This window comes from Xyrauchen texanus, chromosome 38, assembly GCF_025860055.1.
Source record: "Xyrauchen texanus isolate HMW12.3.18 chromosome 38, RBS_HiC_50CHRs, whole genome shotgun sequence".
NCBI lineage: Eukaryota > Metazoa > Chordata > Actinopteri > Cypriniformes > Catostomidae > Xyrauchen > Xyrauchen texanus.
Window position 1 is genome coordinate 22,976,355 of NC_068313.1, and position 23,749 is coordinate 23,000,103.

The following is a 23,749-nucleotide window of genomic DNA, read 5'->3' on the forward strand; positions in this document are numbered from 1 at the left end:
AATAGTGGGGGTTAAGTATTGATTCTGTTTGTATACGTTTTGCTTATTTTTTGTTTAATATATGAATCAATAAAAAAAGTTCATCAGAAAGAGTTCCTTTGGATCAAGCACAGCTGGTCTCAATTTGTAATCATGTGTTTATAGTATTATTTTTCCCCTTTTAAGGGATTTTTTTCTGACACAGAAATATACTCAAAGATGGCCTGAAATCCTTTTTCTTACATGATGGCATTGACGTGTTTCTCCAGATGAGGCGAGGTGCACCCAAGGATCTCCCCAGGAGAGAGTGGCCGACACTGAGGCACCAGTACTTCATAATCCGGCCTCAACTCTGCACTGGCTGCCTGGAGGAAGAGAAAAAGAGTATGGAAAGAGATGAGACAGAGGAGAGAATGGTCCAACTAAAGGAACAGTCATCCAGCATATCTCCAAACACTTACAGGCATTCCTCTCGCACAAAGAGGAAAAGAGCGAATCGCTGCCAAATAATTAAGGCAAGAAGCTGCAGAAACGAGATGGGGGTGGGACATTACATTTAAGCAGCTTTTTTGAGGAGTGCAGGGAATAACAGACACACATTCACACACACTCCTCTGACCTCCAGCACCCACCCAGAACACCCAGCAAAGGCCAATATACATGACACACACACACACCCAGGCCGTGCCACCTACAGAAATAATAAGGGCCATTATTACACAAGCAAAGTTAATTTTAGAGACAGAAAAGGAAAGAAAATATATATCACACTTATGTAAGGTGGAGTACTGAGTGAGGCATTCTTCAGAGATCATTTCTCCTCCTTTTGCAGTTCAAAATACCTTATCAGCATTGCACACCCACATTCACAAACACATTATTATGGATGTGAACACACACAGACGGCCGTATATGCTGTTAGAGACCTTGAAGCAGGAAGGTAAATTATGTATATACAGTGTATCCAGAAATTATTCACAGCGCTTCACTTTTTCCACATTTTGTTTTATTCCAAAATTGATTAATTATTTTCCAAAATATTCTACAAACAATTCCCCATAATGACAATGTGAAAGTTTGTTTGAAATGTTTGCAAATTTATTAAAAATAAAAAAAAGATCACATGTACATAAGTATTCACAGCCTTTGCAATGACACTCAAAATTCCACTGATCATCATTAGGGATGTTTCTACAACTTGATTGTCCACCTGTGGTCAATTCAGTTGATTGGATATGATTTGGAAAGGCACACACCTGTCTATATAAGTTCCCACAGTTAACAGTGCATGTCAGAGCACAAACCAAGCCATGAAATCCAAGGAATTATCTGTAGACCTCTGAGAAAGGATTGTATCGAGGCACAGATCCGGGGAAAGGTACAGAAACATTTCTGCAGCACTGAAGGTCCCAATGAGCACAGTGGCCTCCATCATCCATAAATGGAAATTTGGAACCACCATGACTCTTCCTAGAGCTGGCCGCCCGGCCAAACTGAATGATTGGGGAGAAGGGCCTTTGTCAGGGAGGTCCAGTGTTTATCTGTGGAGAGAAGAGAACTTTCCAGAAGAACAACCATCTCTGCAGCACTCCACCAATCAGGCCTGTATAGTAGAGTGGCAAGACGGAAGCCACTCCTCAGTAAAAGGCACATGACAGCCCATCTGGAGTTTGCCAAAACGGCACCTGAAGGACTCTCAGACCATGAGAAACTAAATTATCTGGTCTGATGAAACAAAGATTGAACTTGTTGGCCTGAATGGCAAGCATCATGTCTGGAGGAAACCAGGCACCCCATATCACCTGGCCAATACCATCCCTACAGTGAAGCATGGTGGTGGCAGCATCATCATCATGCTGTGGGGATGTTTTTCAGAGGCAGGAACTGGGAGACTAGTCAAGACCAAGGGAAAGATGAATGCAGCAATGTACAGACACATCCTTGATGAAAACCTACTCCAGAGCGCTCTGGACCTCAGACTGGGGCGAAGGTTCATCTTCCAATATGACAATGACCCTAAGCACACAGCCAGGATAACAAAGGAGTGGCTACGGGACAACTCTGTGAATGTCCTTGAGTGGCCCAGCCAGAGCCCAGATTTGAACCCGATTGAACATCTCTGGAGAGATCTGAAAATGGCTGTGCACTGATGCTCCCCATCCAACCTGATGGAGCTCGAGAGGTCCTGCTAAGAAGAATGGGAGAAAATGCCCAAAAACAGGTGTGCCAAGATTGTAGACTCATACTCAAAAAGACTTAGAGGCAGTAATTGGTGCCAAAGGTGCCTCAACAAAGTATTGAGCAAAGGTTATGAATACTTATGTACATGTGATTTTTTTTGTTTAGTTTTTTTATTACGTTTGCAAAGATTTCACACAAACTTCTTTCACATTGTCATTATGGGGTATTGTTTGCAGAATTTTGAGGATAATAATTAATTTAACCCATTTTGGAATAAGGCTGTAACATAACAAAATGTGGAAAAAGTGAAGCGCTGTGAATACTTTCCGGATGCACTGTATGTATATGTGTGTGTATATATATATATATATATAAAGAGAGCGAGAGAGAGAGAGAGAGAGAGAGAGAGAGAGAGAGAGAGAGAGAGAGAGAGAGAGAGAGAGAGAGAGAGAGAGAGAGATGCCATCAACAAGACAGAGAACATATTTAACTGCAGGGAACAGTTAAGTTTAAGTAAGCAACAGGGGTGGAAGTTCACCTGCAAAGCGGCAACAAACTGGATGGTGCTGACGAGGGCAAGCGAGTGGCCCGGGGGGAAATTGAACTTGACCGTGTCCAGGAAGTGGGCAGTGTCAATCTGAATGTCCACAAACACATAAAGCATCTTGATGCCCTCAGTGGAATCTATGGGGACTAAAGAAACAAACAACATACTTTCTAAAACACACTTTACTCATTGCACTTTCAAATCATCATAGCCAATCATAGCCATCATATTAAAGGAATAATTGCACTCATGAACGTGTAATTGATTTTAGGACTTTCACTAAAAATTACATGTTGTTTCTTACTGGAACCCCTCGTGTAAAGCCGCAAAGGGCGTAAGGAGTGTTGGGAAACACTTCCTCCCATCTGAATCGTCAAAAATTACATCAGCTTCATCAATTTTTTATAGATTTATAGATTTTTTTTATAGAAACTGCTAAAAAAAGGAAAATGTAAGAAATGTAATTTAAAGTCCGAAAACTTTGTGTTAGTCAGTCCATATCAAACCTGAGGATGACAATAATGGATGAAAAAAGACAACAGTATGATTATTATTAATGCCATTCATTTCACACGCCATTTAAAAGGACAGCAAAGCAGAAAAAGGGGCAGGCTCAACTCTCCACCCATCTACATTACAATTTACTGCTGATGGTCATAATTGCTGCTCTTCTTGTTGCATTCTCTTTAAAGCTCCTGCTCTAATGGCCATTTCACTGCTATTAGGCAAATGCCACAGTTATAGGAGTTTTTTTTAAAACATGGAGCCCATTTAAATATGAAAGTACAGGACATGAACAGATGGATACAGTAAGAGAAGGCAAATGTATCTCTCAAAGCAGAAAAATTATCCCAGGCTTCCAAAGCTGCATACATGTCAAGATGTCTGTGAAAGAGTGCACACATTTTGGAAAGCATGGCAAATTTTAAGTTGTACAGACATCTGATAAACCAGTGGTTCTTAACTTGTGGGTCACAGATCTGTTCTGAGAGGGTTGTGGAGAGCAGAGGAAAAACAATGCTAAAGGCAAACAATAATATGCAACTAACCATATAATTGTGAATAGCAAAACAAAAAGGCTAATCAAATTGTAAAAAGTATCTTTTGTGGTTGACATCAAAGGCAGTGAAGCTCAATCAATCTCTACAGAATTTTTATGTAAATGCATCAGTCACTTGGTAGAAACTAGTAAAATTAGGTCAAATTGCATGACATTGTCTCATTCTTGAAAACCATGAACAAACTATAAAAGTAAAAAGAAAATATGACAGACTAGATTAAATGTGGATTATGGGTAGAGGTAGACCAATATATCGGTTTTACTGATTAATCAGTGCTGATAGTTGCTTTAGGGAACTATTGGTTGTCTGCAAAAATCTATGCCATCTATGTCAACAGTTTAAAAAAATAAAAAATTTATAAAAAGATTATCCCTCAAATATCCCTTAAAGGGCAGAGATGCACGCACGCAGCAGTGATCATGTGTGCCATTATTTATGTTATGCTGAAAAGCAAATGTTGGTGTTAGACTGAAAATTGGAAAAATAAAAGACTCACGCAGGATCATTTATCCGACTCACGCTTCCTCCTTTAAAGAGAGTAGCAAAAAGTCTGTCACAGTGCTAGAGGATTTTACAACTAGACTCTGTCATTTAAAATAAGAGTCTTGGTGTGCTTCGGGCATGTTTATAGTTAAAAGTCCCTTGTTATGCACCAAATGTTCTTCTGATTATTATTGGGATTTTGGTTGAACAATAAACTACATCTAAGATATTATTCATATCAAAAACTATTGGCCAATTTATCTTTAATCAGCCTTTTCCATCACCTTAGTTATCGTTATAAGCAAAATCCACTATTGTTCGACCTCTAATTTTGGGTGGCCACTTGATTGCTAACATGAAGTTAGGTCCTGAAGAAAAAACAGTTCAGAAGAACCACTGTGATAAACATCTAACAAGACTGATTTGACAGACATTCACAAGCCTTGTAAAACATATAATAGAGCACAACATTGTCTGCCCACTTTTTCAGTTGTCCTGGTTCCAGAAGTATATATCCCATTACTATTTTTCCTAAGGATTTCATAAAATCCTTCATAAAAGAGTTTTAAGCCATAAACCAAACCAAGCAGCTCTGAGGTAAATCAAAACATTACAAACTAACTTGCAGCAAACAAATATTTGAAAATAAGACAAAAATGAAGAAGGTATGAATCATTGCGAATGGCGTAATTTAATAAAAATAGATGAAAAAAAATAAAAATATTGAATTTAAGTTGATGATGTTGATGTCCGACTCCCACTGCTACGTGTCGATGAGTGACTGCGACAACTGTAACTCCATCCTGTGCAAGCCAGACATCACATCAGTCTTCTATGATGGACTTCACATGAGATAAACTGCTGACAACTTCAACCTTAAGACATGGGATACTTCACTGGACACAACCTGAACCTTAGACTTGGGATGGGCTTCACCAAAATGAACTGCCACAAGCTTCCAGTCAAACTGTTTGTGTGTCTTCATTTTCTGTTATAGCGTTATTTTCAGTAAAGCTGCTTGGAAAAGATGTGTGTTGTGAAAAGTGCTATAGAAATAAAAATGACTTGACTTAAGTAGTTGATTATACACTGATCAGCCACAATATTAAAACCACCTGCCTAATATTGTGTAGGTCCCCCTCATGCCGCCAAAATTGCACCAACCAAAATTGTACAGAGCAGTTATCAGAGTTACTGTAGACTTTGTCAGTTTGAACCAGTCTGGCCATTCTCTGTTGACCTCTCTCATCAACAAGGCATTTCAATCTACAAAACTGCCCCTCATTGAATGTTTTTTGTTTTTGGAACCACTCTGAGTAAATTCTAGAGACTGTTGTTTGTGAAAATCCCAGTAGATCAACAGTTACAAAAATACTCAAACCAGCCTGTCTGGCACCAACAATCACCCATGCGTTTATCTAATCACATTATGTGACAGCAGTGCAGTGTATAAAATCATGCAGAAATGGCTCAGGAGCTTCAGTAAATGTTCACATCAACTGTAAAAATGGGGAAAAATGTACATGCACATATCTCAATGATTTGGATCGTGGCATGATTGTTGGTGAAAGATGTAAGTATACAATCGATATATTTAAAGAATATTTAGATATATACGATTATATTTGAGAGTGTTGGAAGACCAACTCAGTTGCGTCAATCTCATTGTCGTAGAAGTGGGTGGTCACTGCCGTGGTTTGTAAGCCACAATTTTCTGATTGGTGGATGGTTTCTCTTCACGATTATGGTAGTGTAGTTCTTCACCAAGAATTCAACGAACATCATTGGAGCTCACGATAGTTTTGTCTTGAAAATGCACACATTGAATAGATGTCTTTGGGATGCATATGTTATTCATGGTATGCAGATGAGAAAGCCAGGGGTAAGGGAAGGGAAAACATTGGCAGCGTTTGGAACTTCAATCCATAATCACAAACAGCTAAAGGACACAAAATTGGAACAGTAGGAGCCCTGTGCTTTCGATTTGTTAGTGGAGGAGGTGATGTACATGGTAGGGGAAGATGGAGGGGAGAGAGAGAGAGAGAAGGAGGGAGATTTCACTGGCTGTGGCACTAAAGTTTTGTTAAGCGTTTAAGTGGGTCAGTGTCAGAATGAGCACATATGCAGAGAGGGTTATTTTCACACACGTATGACATATACACACATGTGGTGGCAGCCTCTTTCTGCAGGTGCTATGAAACAAAAGAAAAAGATGGGGAGGGGCTGGGGGGAGTTAAGTGGTATCGACCCATTTCTCTTATCTAATTAGCACGATAGACTGAGAGCACTTACTCACTGCAAATACAGCTTTGTCAATAAGAGTCGTGGATTCAGTCACCATATCGAGCAACTCGTCTCCTTTCCTCTCTCCTCCTTGCACTCACAAAAATGCACACACCACTCTCTCAGTTAAATTATAAGCAGATATGATTGAGGAGCTTCATAAAGTCTGCGAAAATGAAAGACTGCTCACATCCGAAAAAGAAGGGGGAGGCAGAGCTCGACATTGATTTTCCAGGTTTTTTTGGGCAGATGAAACTGATGGTTTACTCTCTTCTTAGAACCACTATTAATATTACATTTAATATTGCTTTCAAATGCACTTGGTATGGTTACTAACTGAATACAATCATAATATAGTCCTGGTCAAAATGTTCCGGTAAAATTAAACTTCCAAGCCTTCTTGGACTGAAGAAAGACCTTGCTGAGCCCTGGGGCAAGAGATGAAGCAAAAGTGAGAGTATGAGAAAGAAAGAGAGAGAGAGGACGATTGAGAGAGGGCAAGAGTGTGTGTCCTGGCTGTCAGGTAGAGTTTCTTTAATCTTATACTGGCGTTTGAGGACCTTATTGACTTTTATTTTAACTTACAGCACAACAGTTTGCATCCACATGTAAGATACATCACTGCTTGAAGGCACAGAACAGCACAACAAACATATTATGTACTACAGTGTTTAAAGTAGCCTAACACTTTACAAAGGTTACATTAGTTAACATAAGTTCACAACATTCGTTAACATGAACTTACAATAAACAATACTTTTACAGCCTTTATTAATTTCAGTTAATTTGTATTTAAACATATTAATAAATGTTTAAATTACAAGTGGTAGCCTATATGTTAACATTAGTTAATGCACTATGAACTAACATAAACTAATAATAAACCATTGTTTTTAGTTTTTTATCAACTAACATTAATAAAGATTATATAATGCTGCAAAACATATATTTTTAATTGTTTGTTCATGATACATAATGCATTAAATAATGTCAACAAATGGAACCTAATAGTAATGGTTACCGTGTTTAAACTGCTTATGCCTCACAGTGAACAAGCCTGTCATTTTCCTTTACAGAAAATGTGTTACAATTTTACTTTATCTTATGAAATATTATTTTAGACAAGGTGCAACTTTCAGTGCAATATTCAATAAATCCTATAAAGTCTGTTAATGTCAATGAATTAATTAACATGTTCTTGTAATACAACACATTGAATTTACTGTAATTCATTTTTGTTTGTCACTTTACAGACCTATTCACACGGAGCACAAAGGTAAAAATGTACGGCAACATTTTTTTCTACTGTATTGCATATAAGCTTTTAGCTTATGTTTTGAGAAGCAATGTTCCAGGTAGATCGCAAGATATTGGAAAAGTCTCGAAGTACAAGGAAAATAAAAAAGGCATATTGGCAACAAACAAGCAGAGCCATGAAAAGTGATATGCCAAGCAAAAGCTGAAAAAATAAAATAAACAACAAACAAAACAAAAACAGGAATTTGCTTAATATAAGGGCTCCCAAAACTTTGACAGAAACATTTCCATGTAATTTCCCTGATAATTCCTGGTTTGACATGGCTGTGTTAACCCAGTTTTATTTATACAGGTGAAACTCGAAAAATTAGAATATCGTGCAAAAGTTCATTAATTTCAGTAATTCAACTTAAAAGGTGAAACTAATATATTATATAGACTCATTACAAGCAAAGTAAGATATTTCAAGCCTTTATTTGATATAATTTTGATGATTATGGCTTACAGCTTATGAAAACCCCAAATTCAGAATCTCAGAAAATTTGAATATTGTGAAAAGGTTCAGTATTGTAGTCTCAAAGTGTCACACTCTAATCAGCTAAACACCTGCAAAGGGTTCCTGAGCCTTTAAATGGTCTCTCAGTCTGGTTCAGTTGAATTCACAATCATGGGGAAGACTGCTGACCTGACAGTTGTGCAGAAAACCATCATTGACACCCTCCACAAGGAGGGAAAGCCTCAAAAGGTAATTGCAAAAGAAGTTGGATGTTCTCAAAGTGCTGTATCAAAGCACATTAATATAAAGTTAAGTGGAAGGGAAAAGTGTGGAAGAAAAAGGTGCACAAGCAGCAGGGATGACCGTAGCCTGGAGAGGATTGTCAGGAAAAGGCCATTCAAATGTGTGGGGAGCTTCACAAGGAGTGGACTGAGGCTGGAGCTACTGCATCAAGAGCCACCACACACAGACGGGTCCTGGACATGGGCTTCAAATGTCAAACGTCTTACCTGGGCTAAAGAAAAAAAAGAACTGGTCTGTTGCTCAGTGGTCCAAAGTCCTCTTTTCTGATGAGAGCAAATTTTGCATCTCATTTGGAAACCAAGGTCCCAGAGTCTGGAGGAAGAATGGAGAGGCACACAATCCAAGATGCTTGAAGTCCAGTGTGAAGTTTCCACAGTCTGTGTTGGTTTGGGGAGCCATGTCATCGGCTGGTGTTGGTCCACTGTGCTTTATTAAGTCCAGAGTCAACGCAGCCGTCTACCGGGACATTTTAGAGCACTTCATGCTTCCTTCAGCAGACAAGCTTTATGGAGATGCTGACTTCATTTTCCAGCAGGACTTGGCACCTGCCCACACTGCCAAAAGTACCAAAACCTGGTTCAGTGACCATGGTATTACTGTGCTTGATTGGCCAGCAAACTCTCCTGACCTGAACCCCATAGAGAATCTATGGGGCATTGCCAAGAGAAAGATGAGAGGCATGAGACCAAACAATGCAGAAGAGCTGAAGGCCGCTATTGAAGCATCTTGGTCTTCCATAACACCTCAGCAGTGCCACAGGCTGATAGCATCCATGCCACGCCGCATTGAGGCAGTAATTAATGCAAAAGGGGCCCAAACCAAGTACTGAGTACATATGCATGATTATACTTTTCAGAGGGCCGACATTTCTGTATTTAAAATCCTTTTTTTTATTGATTTCATGTAATATTCTAATTTTCTGAGATTCTGAATTTGGGGTTTTCATAAGCTGTAAGCCATAATCATCAAAATTATATCAAATAAAGGCTTGAAATATCTTTGCTTGTAATGAGTCTATATAATATATTAGTTTCACCTTTTAAGTTGAATTACTGAAATTAATGAACTTTTGCATGATATTCAAATTTTTCGAGTTTCACCTGTATTTATACACAATATAATCATAGTGTGGGGTTCAAAAGTAGTGATGTTTTGTTTGTGAACAAATCAGTCTTTTTGAACAAATCTTTGAAATGAATGAATCTTTCTCGTTCACCTCCATACACTTACTCATATTATTTGTTCATTAACGTCTCTCCCTTTTGAAGCCAATGAGCTCTACTGCTATTCATCCCTATGAAGACTGACTTCAGTGTGAGCCAATAGCATTTGAGTGCATGCTGTGAAGGAGAACATCATTGGTTTCACCATCTGAACAAATCTGCCCCTTCGCTGAACTTGTCGGTCTTTTGAGTCTGAACAACATAAGATGCTGTTCGTGAACGAACTGAATGGTAAACACGTTCGCAAATGACTCATGAACGAAGATCTGCTGAACGACTGAATGAGATGGAGGCTTGTTGTTTGTTCAGTTTGGCATGTGAGTCAGTCACAATAAACAAGGAGAAAAACGGGTGAAATGCACTCAGTACAAGTTTATAGGTATACACAAAAATTGATTCCCAATTTATGAATGTGTAAAAATTACCGAAGACCATTAAATTATAATAACATGAATTACAGATGGAAATGTTGTGCTTTGATGCACAATGTAAGATGTTTAGTCTTTTCTTTAACATTTTATTTGTTTAGGTAATAATTAAGCCAAGCATTAGACAAAATATAGGGAAAATAAGACCTGCCATTTGTGGTGTTTAGACTATTTTTAAACTGTCTTTGTACAATTGTAAACATGAAAACTCCATTTGTTTTCCTGTGTCATGCTTTTAAAGACTGACTTCAGCATGAGCAAATAGCTGTGAAGGAGTATATAATTCGTTGGTTTGACCCACTAAGTGAATACACCCCTTCACTGAACTAGCTGGTCATTTAGTTTGTGACGTAAGCAAACTGAATGTACTGGTAAACTCGTTTGTGAGTTGTAACCGTCATGAACGATTCAGTCATCACAAACCATCTGCTGAATGTCGTTTGTTCATGTCATCAATCTTGTTCAACAGAAAAAGGTGCCGGATGAATCATTAATATAGGTGAGTGATGACCTCGCACTACAATGACAAAGATAAAGTTTTTTATTGAAACTCATAATTATTTTTATGCTAGTATTGTTGTCCTTTTTGTATAGCTTGATAAAAAAAAGTCGTGCACAGCAGTTCACAGTATGATAGCTATGTTTCGTTTTCATTTGTAGGAAAGACTAAAGATGATTTTACACTCTGCAGTGCTGAAATCTCTAGTAGAATTGTAATAAAGGATAATAAGAAATGTTGACTACTTTTTGTTTAATGCAATATCTTAGAAGACGGTCATTTTGCACCGTCTCAGAATCAATCAATGAATCTGAAAAAATCTTTTTGGTGAACGAAATCAAAAGAATCGAGTCACTAAAATGAATCAAAATCACCACCACTCTTCAAAAGTCTGCTTTGAAAATCTGGCATTCAAAATCCCTGTTATAGCACAGGTTGATTGACAGGTGAGTTGGCTGACATTCACTGATAGATTAGCATTTACACTTCAAAAACACTACAAATCACATGTGTTTCACACTTGCAGTATGCGGTTTCAGTGATCTGATCACAAAACAATTTGGATCCTATTTACACCTGTTTTTAGTTCTAAGCACTTGTGATCACATGTATAAACGTGGCCTTTGTATATGTGTGTGTTGTGTTTTGCAAGAGGCTTCAGTCCACAGATAAAGGTCTAGATTAATATTCCCATGGCTGTCTCTGGTATTTGGGCATGGTGTGATTGTTCTGCTGGAGATATATTGGCCCTATTGATTTAGCATCTCCTCTACTGTATGTTGTGTTGCTGACAGACAGCGGGGGGGTGAAGGGGCAGCCTCCTCTTGGACAGCACGTCCAAGCCTTTCAAAGGATAACCTTAATGCATGTTCAGCTATTGATCTGCTGAGTAAATGTGCAGGCAGGTCCATTCAGAGCATCTGCTATCCCTTACACATAACGGCACAGACCAGCTCCCAAACTGAGCTATTCAGAGCGGCTGTGCAAAGCACATCAACAGCAAAATTGATGTGTCGCCACTCCTTACCACGACCGACTGTCTCCAACCTTTACTCTTAGAGATGCCCTGGAGATTTCTTGGTCTCCATCTATCTCTCTCATTCATTTTTGCTATTAGTGGTTATCTGTTAATGAAAGACCCTGAAACGGGCACAAGAGAAACCGGAGAAATGTAGAAAAAATGACACTTGAGGGGAAGCCTGAGATGTCTTCCTGTATGAGAATTAAAGGGATAGTTTACTCAAACACGAGGGTGAGCAAACGTTGATTGAATTTCCCTTTTTGGGCGAATGATCCATTTAATGTTAGGCTGTGTAATTTATAACTATGTTAATTTATATATGAAGGAAGATTCTGTTTGTGTGTGCGTAACTCACTGAGACAGCTGTGCCCGTAATGCACCATGAAGTCAGCTCCCAAAGCGCGGGCAGTGAAGTCGTCCACACAGCAGGCCCCATATGTCACATCTCCCATCACCAGAGTGTCTGCATCTGTGAATCTGACAAACACCACAATCAACCAATCAACGAGCTTGATCAGCACCCTATAGCAATTCAAATTAATCAAGCCATAAGTGAACAGAAGGGTCCAAACTGTCGCCAGATCAATTGCATTAAAGTGGAAATGTCAATCAGACAGACATCCATGTCTCTAGTAGAGTGGGCCCCTGCTAGCCATATGAACAACATGGCAGCAGCACGACTGCGAAGGGAACATCTTTTGAAATAACCTTTAGAGATGACAAAGTGCTAGACAAAGACTAACATCAGAATTTATTTAAAAGGTTCATTTATGTTTTACACTGAGGTTTTGCTCTGTTTTTGTGTATTTCGAATGGAATGCAATTCACCTTACTAAAAGTTATAGAGGAAGCAATGGATGCATTTTTTCTTTGTATTTTCTCCCCAATTTGGATTGCCCAATTCCCAATGCCCTCTAAGCCCTTGATGTGGCGTAGTGACTCGCCTCAATCCGGGTGGTGGAGGATGAATCTCAGCTGCCCCTGCATCGGAGACAGTCAATCTGAACATCTTATCACGCGGCTTGTTCAGTGTGTTACAGCAAAGACCTAGTGTGTGTGGTGGCTTCACACTATTCTCCGCGGCATCAATTCACTTCGTGCTCCACTGAGAGCGAGAACCACATTATAGCAACCCCAAGGACGTTAACCCAACCCACCCTTGCAACCGGGCCAATTTGTTGCTTAGGAAGCCTGACTGAAATCTGAAGTCAGGAAAGCCTGACTTCCCCTCACCCTGGATTCAAACATGCGACAGGTGTGGTAGTCAGCATTTTTACTTGCTGAGCTACCCTCAGCAAGGGGGGCATCCCTATGGATGCATATTTGATGTTTGATATACTGTGGTATTTTGGACCAATGAGATTTCCTTGTGGGCCTGTATCCCCAGCACAATACCACAGAAACGGAGCACAATAGTGTAAACGTTTCCAGCCATCTTGGTCCTAAAAGATTAGAAACTTTGATCGGAAGCAAAAATGTATTTGAAATTTTAAGAAAAATACTTTTTAATGAGGGAATGAACTACAATCCCATGAAGTATTGCAAATAGCAAAATCTAATGAAAAACGATGGGAAAAAAAAATAAAACTATTAATTCAAAAGTTATTTTTTATATGTATAGACTCAATGTATTTAAAAATATTTTGAAAACTATTTAGATATACACCAATCAGCCACAACATTAAAACCATCTGCCTAATATTGTGTTGGTCCCCCTTGTGCCGCCAAAACAGCTACAACCCGAATCTCAGAACAGCATTCTGAGATTATATTCTTCTCAACATAATTGTAAAGTGTGGTTACCTGAGTTACTGTAGACTTTATCAGTTTGAACTATTCTGGCCATTCTCTGTTGACCTCTCTCATCAACAAGGCATTTCCGTCCACAGAACTGTCGCTCACTGAATGTTTTTTGTTTTTGGCACCATTCAGAGTAAATTCCAGAGATTGTTGAGTGTGAAATACCCAGGAGATCAGCAGTTACAGAAATACTCAAACCAGCCCATCTGGCACCAACAATCATCCATGCGATTATTTAATCACCCAATCATGTGGTAGCAGTGCAGTGCATAAAATCATGCAGATACAGGTCAGGAGATTCAGATAATGTTTAAATCAACCATCAGAATGGGGAAAAAATGTGACCTCAGTGATTTGGACCATGGCATGATTGTTGGTGCCAGATGGGCTGGTTTGAGTATTTCTATAACTGCTGATCTTCTGGGATTTTCACGCACAGCAGTCTCTAGAATTTACTCATGTGCATGTAAAATGGCTAGAAATAGCATTTTAGCTTGGCATAAAGCTGACAATTTACATGAGGTTAATTTTTATTTCTTGTACTGTTCAAATGCACTTTGGATCGCATCATTTATATGTATAAATGTTTTCCATCTGAAAGGACTAAATATTAAATGAAACAAATGACAATAAAATGTAAAGTAATCTCTTCAGTAATCAAAATACTTTTTGAATGTAACTGTATTCTAAATACCAATTATTTAAATTGTAACTTTAGTGGAATACAGGTTACCGGTACTTATATTTTGTATTTTAAATACATAATTAGTTACATGTATTTCGTAACTCCCCAACCCGGATTACAAGATTTCCTTGGTTTCCTTCCACCACTTTGCAGGACATTGACAAGCATTCTAGAGAGGTGGATCTCTTAGGAGCCGTTTGAAGAGCCAACAATCTGTTTTTGTTTGCTTCAGCAGGGGTTGTTAAGTGTTAGCCCATATATTGACTGGAGCACTTCTGCCGCCTCTCCTCTGTGTGAAATTTAAATGCAGGATAAACATGAGACAGGAGCACATAAACTATGAGTGTGAGAGAAAGAAAGAGAGAAGAATATGAGAGGAGAGGAAAAGAGAAAAAGTGAGACTGCTGTATGGTGAGCTGGCTGTCTCAAATCAGACACATTTAGGACAGGTATTATTAATAGAACAGAGGCACATTTTCTCTTTCTTTATATGCTCATACAAACAGTAGCAGTTCTAAATCGCTCCATATTATTCACCTTGCAACCTCCTGTTCAGACTTCAGTTACTGTATCTAAAGTGGCCAATACAACTCTGTGACACATAGGACAGTCTGTGCAGATCTCTGCGACTGGGCAGCTTGCAAACAGAAGAACATACATATCCTGCTACCTGTCTGGATCGAGTGCCCTGTCTCAGTGCCATAGCCTTTCTGTTTTCCCAGTCTGTCAGTCTGTGTACTTGTCTGCTTCTCTTGTATGCTCATGCGTTCTTATCCTGCCTGAAGTGGCCCTCTTTTCTCAAAAAATGACAAGAACATGTCTTGGTCATATTTTACCTCAAAATCAAAAGAAAGAAATCAGAAATGTTTTTAGTAAACAGTGTAATTGTGATGTATATAAGGGTCTCAAACAGAATTGCAAAAATAACTATGAAGGCAAATTAAACAAGACAATCTGTGATGTTGGCTTGACAAAGAGCCTGCTAGTAAGATAGATTGTTAGTTAGTAAGATGGACTGTCATATAATTAATTTTTTGAGGAAATTTTCCTAATCAATATGAGTCTATGGGACTTTTAGGATATTCAATTGTCCACTGTGAGTCCATTTAGTTACAAAAGATAGATCACAAAGTCAGAACAGTCTGAAGGTCTGTGCCAAGTTTAATGGCTGTAGCTGTAGGACGAGTTACATTTCTTAATTTTGTCTTTGTTTTGGGATTTTGGTAAAACCTAATAAGCCTAAAAAAAACCCTAATAGGCCTAAAATGTACAACAGGTCAACATAATGATTGTTTTCAAACAGTGTTTCTTGAACACACCCATCTGTTATTGGGTGAAAAAAAAAAGAACAAAGGGTTTGGCCCCGCCCCAAATTCAAGCCATCGGTTGAGCAAATGTTGCTCTCTCAAACAAACAATTACAAGTTTTGAAAGCACAGAGGCAAAGTTTTCACACATTTTGAGGAAGTCAACCTACAAAAGGCTTATAAGGGGCCAAGCCTTGAAGGGGCTGTGGCACATATTGTATCACAATGGGAAGGAATAGCCCCCAGACAAAATAAGGGGTCTCTAGGGCACCAAGTGAAAGTGACATCAATGCATCACCACTGGTTAAAAAAATAACCTTATCTTTTGTAAAAAATGAATAAATAGATATATATTTTTGCATCTGATTAATTTATTTCTGATGATTTAAATGGACTCTTTATATTAAAACTCCCATTGCAGTGGCCGCCATATTGAATTATGTTCTTTATAACGTTTTGATAAAGGCTCCAACAATCTTTGCCTGATTTGCACAAAACATGTCTCAAAATAATATCCAGACTGAGCCTCACAGAATTAACGATACTGACTAATGATTTTCTACTGCTTTGACAAGTTACACAAACACAAAATTAACAAGGTCAACCTTTGGTTTTGCCCGTAACTTTTGAACCATCATGAGTGATGTCTATAGATACCTTGGGCCATGAGGATTTCAACTACCGGTATACCAACTATACCAATTTTTCCCATATTGGCCATATGGATTTAGGGCTGGGCAGTTTTTACGAACAATTCGAATTTGCATTTTGACACAATTTATTATTTTTTTTTAAATTGAGATTTTGCAAAAAATATTGCAAATGCTATAGTTAGATATGCTGTAAATCCACCAAAGGCTGAATATGGAAGAGAAAAAGAATTCTTAGCGCTTGTCTTAATGTCGCTCTTGATCTGATCAGCTGCATGTGTGTGGCGCGCTCCAAATGAATGTGACAGGTTAACAACACGGGAACTGATATAAAAGACAGCAGTTATATTCCAAGTACATTTGTACACAGTGTGATTGTAGCTAAGCTTCGTCCATCATCTAGGAATACACCGGATTAAGACCATAAATGGCCTTGGTACGTTCATGTTGACGAACGGTCTACTTTCTTTTCTTTTTACCCATAAAAAAGCGTTAGTTATGTAATAGATATTGTGCTTCATTTCAAATCATGAAGAGGCTATATATGTAAGAATCAAACATCCACCACTCCTTTTGTCATATTGATTCAGATAGATCACTAATTATTGCTTTGTTATGTGATATATTTCAAGTGTACTGCATCAATAGCCAACATTTGGCAAGTGATCATTTTGACAACCTTTGCAAGATGAATTGTAATGATAAATTATTTCATATTGCTGTGTTGCTCAGCGTGAACCGCTAGAGAGCGTGTCTCTATTTGCAGGGGTTTACACCGATCAGCCACAACATTAAAACCACCTTCCTAATATTGTGTAGGTCCCCCTCATGCCACCAAATCAGCACAAAACAAGCACATTCTGAGATGCTATTCTTCTCACCACCATTATACAGAATGGTTATCTGAGTTACTGTAGACTTTGTCAGTTTGAACTAGTGTGGCAATACTCAGTTGACCTCTCTCATCAACAAGGCATTTCTGTCTGCAGAACTGCCCCTCACTAGATGTTTTTTGTTTTTGGCACCATTCAGAGTAATTTCTAGAGACTGTTGTGCGTGAAAATCACAGGAGATCAGCAGTTACAGAAATACTCAAACCGGCCCATCTGGAACAAAAAAATCATGCATCATCGGAATCAGGGATACCTGAGCCAGTTTGGAGACAGTGTCACCTATAGTTCAAAAGATAACCCACACTTGCGTGCTGACTCTAAACTCAAAATGTCTCTTTGCTATGGCATTTCTGTAACTGCTAATCTCCTGGTAAAATAATTTTTCTCGTCAATTAAGCCCCTCCCAATCTTATTACTGCTTATTACCTCATTCGTAATAAGGTCATTTGAAACAAATAATAATATATTATGAACATTTTGAAGTATTTACAGTATATATCATGGTAGTATACCGTATGTTGTACTGCCATTTATTTATGCCAAGAAATACTGTATTACATTATTGAGAATCTAATGAGAGTTACCACTGAAAATAATGGTGTAATTTATCTTTAATATGAGTTATATTCATTAATACAGAAAAATTACTGTATTACAGTAATGAGAAAATAATGAGTCACCACTGAGAATAATGGTGTAATGTTTTACTTTAATACAGACATCATGAGACCAAAACATGTCAAGACACATTACAAGGAAGGAAATGTGCATAAAATATGCAAAAGAAAATAATGTGAATGCAAAAAATCTCAAAGATAATTAATAATACTTTTAGGTTTATTATGAAAAATATAATTTCTTATATTTCTTCTTTTGACTGTGGGGGGAAATGTGATCTGGACATGTTTTCACAAGATTCACCCTGGCCTTCATCGTCTGCTCCACATGCACAACAAGCATTTTAACAAGCAGTCAAATCATCACTCCTTCCTCTACTTAACACACTCCCTTGTCTGTGTCTCTCATGCATGGCTTACTTCTGTAACCCAGTGCCCCAAACACACCCTCTCTCCCCACACTCAGTTATTCTCATGTGAAGGACACAGGCAGCAGCCTTCGCTTGAAAAGCAGGGAGAGGTGAAAGCAGAACAAATAAATATTTGCCTTGCTAGATTTGATTCAGTCATCCTTTCTCTCATCAAGGTCCCTCTCTTTTCACCCATCTGATGCACATTTGTATATGCACTAGGGCTACACAATTAATCGAAATCAAATCGAAACCGCGATATGACCGTGTGCGATTATTAAATGGCAAAGGGCTGCGATTTAATTAAATAAATAGTCTGCTCTCTTCAAAGTTTATTTGCGCTGCTCTGTCCGGTCTATATTAAGTCAGAGCATTGTTAGAGTGTTTTCAGAGCGGTTCTGTGCTCCACAACTCCCTCTCATGCAATAACAGAAGTGCTCCAAGTTCGGTTCCGTTTGCTTACGTGCGCTAAACGCTTTATTTACACTAAACTGCCGTGTCCTACGTGAAGGGTTTTTCATTATTATCTGTGGTAGCAGTGTCCGCAAGGCATAGGTATCATATTAATATCGCAGAATACAAGATGGGGTATAATTCAAACATCTTTATTAAATGATTTCTGAGCAAACAGCATTAACAGTAACACCTGTCCAGATACATCTCTACATTCTCCTGTAATTTGTTTACCTCACGAGATCGCGTGTCGCCCTTATTACACTCCCCGCGGAAACAAGTGAAAGCGGAACTAATATTACCAACATCCAACAAAATGAAAAGGAACATACATATAATAAATATATATGAAATATTGAGTTACTATAATATAGTGCATTGCTAAATTAAATATTATTAGATAATGAATAAAAATAATTACATTAAATGGTGACAAACTAATACAAATTTAAACCACTGGGTTATCAGTTCAGCTTCAGTTTGACATTAAGCCTCATTATTTAGGACTATCTAATATACAGTAAATACTAGTATGTATAAGGCTACTAGTTTTTAAGGCCTGGAATAAAGAGTAACATTTATATTTTAAAATTATTTTTTGTGTATACTGAATTATTGACTGGCAGCAAAAACTAGGCAACGACTATGGTTTTAGCAACAGGGAAATTTAGTTAACAGTGACATTGAGCAGAAAGTATACATATAACCAGTTTTGACAGAGCTGTTGATAAAAAGTTGAATGATCAGCATTGATTGATGAGATGAAAATTGGAGATCGGTACCAGATGTTAAAATCCTGATTGGAGCATCCCTAATACTCAAGTTGACTATGTTTCAAAAACAAATGATGATGATTAGTGGGCTGAGATTCTGTCACAAAATGGACAAAAACAGGTGCACACTGGATGGTAACATTTGGATATGAAGAAGACTTTGTTCCACTGTTAATGTATTTATTTGTTCGTGGGTGAACTGAAAAAAGGTCTCAGTTTGGTTCTTAATAATAGGGTTCAAGTGTGAAAACGACTCGGTTACTAACGTAACCTCGGTTCCCTGAGAGGAGGGAACGAGTATTGCGTAAGTAGCTTACGCTATGGGAAAACTCAGTTTCTCGAGAAATATTGAAGTCTTTATGTAAAACGCATTGCAGCTGCACAGCAGACAGCAATGAGCGAGGCAGCTCGGTCATTGGCTGTGCTGCGGCAACTTGATTGAACCAATGACGGGGCGACTCTGAACGCAGCGACCAATGAGCGCTGCCACGCCAGCTCAGAGCCCGCCAAGATTAAGCGTGGCTAAGGCTATATATTAGGCGCCCGTCATGAGAGTTCTTTAGGTTCAATCGACTGAAGCTGAACTGACCAAGCACAAGCACGGCAGCTTACGCAATATTCGTTCCCTCCTCTCAGGGAACCGAGGTTACGTTTGTAACCGAGTCGTTCCCTCTCGAGAGGTCTCTCCTATTGCGTAAGTAGCTTACGCTATGGGAACACCATGCAAAACGCCGTGCGTGCTGACTTCGCTCTATAAAGCCAGAGGCGGATGCCCAGGATACTCCCCGCTGTCTCAGGGGGGAAAGTGCTGCGTCCATACATTTCGTGAATGTACGGGGGGCCAATGATAGGCCGAATGGTAGTACTGTGTACTGGTATGACTGTCCCTCGAAAGCGAATCTCAGAAAAGGCCTGTGATGAGGCGCTATCGAATGTGAAAGTAAGCGTCTTTCAAATCCACTGATAGAAACCAATCCCGGGCGAACTTGCGCAAGGATATGTTTGGTCGTTAACATTCTGAACGAGCTGAATCATTAAAGCTTTGTTCAGATGTCTGAGATCTAGGATGGGGCGGAGGCCACCGTCCTTTTCGAGACGAGAAAATAGCAGCTGTAAAAACCTGCCTCAGCTCATAGAGGGAGGAACAGTTTCTATAGCCCTTCTCTATTAGTTTGAGCACCTCGGTGCGTAGAACATGTGACACATCTCTCCTCACTTTCGTCTCGACCACCGCTGAAAAGCGAGGTGGTCTCGCGAGCGAATTGAAGCGAGTAACCGTGTTTTATTATGTTCAAAACCCATTTCGGCATGTCAGGAATTTTTTCCCAGGCTTTTGCTCGCACAGATATGGGCTGAATGCTGGCTGGGGCGTGTCGCAGTGACGTATGGGCCCCACCGGCAAATTGCCTTGTGCTAACACTGAGCTGACAGCTGTCAGAGGCGCTGGCAGCTGAGCAGCCTTGTTGAGTGCCGAGTGCAGGGGTGCGTGTGAGATTACAGGCACGCGCTATCTCCGAAATGCTCGCAGCATGAGCTGGAGAAATGTTTGAAACTGTATGGACAGTGTTTTCGGTGGGGGTGCAGACATCGTAATAGGCACGCGTGCCACTGTCATAAAGCTTCCCGCTCTTAGCGGGAGTTTCTTAGCTCAGCGTCGCATCCGTGATGCTTGCGGCATGAGACAGAGAAATGTTTGAAACTGTATCGACAGTGTTTACGGGTGGGGGTGCATACATTGTAATAGGCATGCGCGCCACTTTCATAAAGCTTCCGCTCTTAGCGGGAGTTTCTTAACTCGTGCGTCGCATCTGTGATGCTTGCGGCATGAGACAGAGAACTGTTTGAAACTGTATGGGCAGTGCTTATGGGTGGGGTGCATATACCGTAGTAGGCACGCGCGCCACTTTCATAAAGCCTCCGGCCATGGCGGGGGTTTTGGCTATGCATACAGTGTTTGCGTGTAGGGGTGCATGCAGGACAGCAGGCACGCGTGCTACCTTTATAGTATTTCCCGCTTTTACTGGGGAAGTGTTTATAACTGTGGGAACAACAGTTGCGTGTAGTGGTGCATACATGACAATAGGCACACGATCTACATATATGGTGCGTCCAGCTGGAGCTGGGGAAGTATTCGGCACTGTTTGGACAGTATTGATACGTGGGAATGCGCACTTTAGTGTGGACGCGTGACCCCTTAGTGACACAGGCAGAAAATGACTCTTTTTGTGATTTCTGTGTGTTGCCGTTAAAACGGCGTTTGATTGCAGGTGAGCGAGTTCTGTGACTGGCCCATTGACTGCTGTACAGACATTTCCAGCCGCCTGTAAGGGGACTGGGTAATGTTTCACACGTTTTAGAGAGAGTGGTCCGGCTTTTGCGAGACACGCACTCTCTCTTTTTCTTCCTATTGCTAGGAAGACTTACGAGGCTCCGGGTTCAGCACGATCTTGGGCCGAGGACCCCGTTGCTCAGGCGGCTTCCTTCGGTTAGCGGAATGCGAGCGGCGTCGAGCGTCCGTTTCAGGTCTGCTCTTTGGCTGGAAGACGGGAGGCGCCGCCCTGGCTCGCTGCTGCTGCTGAGGCGGTCTCTGGCGGCTCTGAGACGAGCTGGATCGCTTAGGCAGGAAGTGACGCATAGCCTGCGAATCCTTCCGAGCTTCAGTGAAGCGTTCAGCAAACTCTTTTACCGCCGGTCCAAACAGGCCGCTTGGAGTGATAGGCGTGTCAAGAAATGGCACCTTATCCGCGTCCTTCATCTCTATTAGCGTCAGCCACAGATGGCGCTCAAGGACAGTCAGGTTAGCCATGGCCCGGCCGATGGATTGGGCGGTGGCCTTTGTGGCTCGCAGGGCTATGTCAGTGGCGCTGCGCAGGTCCTTGAAAGCCTCAGGTTCAGGTCCCGACTCGTCCATGGTGCGGAGAAGTTTGGCCTGATAAACTTGTAGAACAGCCATGGAATGAAGCGCTGACGCAGCTTGGCCGGTGGCGGCGGCGTGTGCGCGGCCGGCAAGAGCTGAGGTAGATCGGCAGTGCTTCGAGGGATGAGAAGCTTTGGCTTTCCATCCAGCGGTGGAGGGTGGGCACAGATGGTTGGCCACAGCCTCCTCGAGGGGCGGGGTTCCCTCGTAGCCTCTTTCTCTCGCGCCGTCCACCGAGGAGAGCGAGGAAGAGAAAGAAGGCTTCAGGCGAGCAGAGTGCGGGGCTTTCCATGACTTTGTGAGTTCGTCGTGAACTTCGGGGAAGAAAGGGGAGGGTCTCCGTCGAGGGGCCTGCCGGCGCCCCTGCAGGAACCACTCGTCCAGCTGGCTGCGGGCGGGTTCTTCCGGAGAAGACCAGTTGAGCCCGAGGTCTTCCACGGCTTTGGACAGGATGCGGACGATCTCAGAGTCCATGCTGGTGCCCGTGCTCATATCCGCTAATGTCTACGGCGCGGGGTCGAAGGCCGAGCCCAGCCAGTCGTCGGATGCAGCGTCAATAGAAAGGCTGTCATCCTTTTCACCGTCGTCCCCTGACGCGCTGAACGAGACGAGACCCACCGCTCTGTTGGAGGGGTGCTGGTCCACCTGCGTGAAATGGACTGGCGGCGGGGAGATCTTGGGTAGTGGTGAAGCACGCGGGGACTGGCCCGGCGTGACGTCACTGAATTCCGCGTGCTCTGGCAGCCTCTGTGAGCGCCGCTTTTTCTTGCGCGGCTCGAACGGAGGAGACGGCAGCACGGTGGAAGCAGGCTCGTTTGCGGCGAAGGCGGCAAAGCGCAGCAGCTCGGCGAGGCCCAGGGAGTCACATTCGGGGCATCCGCCCTGAATGAGAGCAGCTTCTGTGTGGTCAGGTCCCAGGCAGCGAGTGCAGATAACGTGACGGTCCCCGTCAGGAAGAGGGCCTCTGCAGGAGGCGCAGGTTAAAGGCATTTGGAACAACGCCTCGAAAATTGCTCTTTTACTTAAATCAAAAGCGTCGCAGAGGCGAACACTTGTAAGTAAAAAGGATATCAGTGATCGCGCCGGATGGCGTAGCAGAAGGCTTCGAAGGCGGCTGAAGGCGCCGGCGTCCTCTTAGCAGTCCTGCTGTAGGCTTGTCAACGGCGGGTGAAAAGACTCCAACAATCCGGAGGATCCAGCAAAGAGAAGGTCTTCGCTGAAGGAGATTAAATCTAAAGAACTCTCATGACGGGGCGCCTAAAATATAGCCTTAGCCACGCTAATCTTGGCGGGCTCTGAGCGCGCGCTCATTGGTCGCGCGTTCAGAGTCGCCCCGTCATTGGTTCGAGCAAGTTGCCGCAGCACAGCCAATGACCGAGCTGCCTCGCTCATTGCTGTCTGCTGTGCAGCTGCAATGCGTTTTACATAAAGACTTCAATATTTCTCGACAAACTGAGTTTTCCCATAGCGTAAGCTACTTACGC

At 41.1% G+C, this 23,749-nt stretch overlaps 1 protein-coding gene across 1 annotated transcript in view; it reads right to left on the minus strand.

Moving 5' to 3' along the window:
• Positions 1-23,749, minus strand: part of LOC127631606 (2-(3-amino-3-carboxypropyl)histidine synthase subunit 1-like) — a 113,940-nt gene that overhangs the window by 37,090 nt on the left and 53,101 nt on the right. The window contains exons 4-6 of the mRNA XM_052109857.1: positions 12,117-12,238; positions 2,699-2,853; positions 223-344 (exon numbers count right to left, since the gene is read on the minus strand). Of these exons, the coding sequence (XP_051965817.1) occupies positions 223-344; positions 2,699-2,853; positions 12,117-12,238 (399 nt within the window). The remainder of the gene's footprint in view (positions 1-222; positions 345-2,698; positions 2,854-12,116; positions 12,239-23,749) is intronic.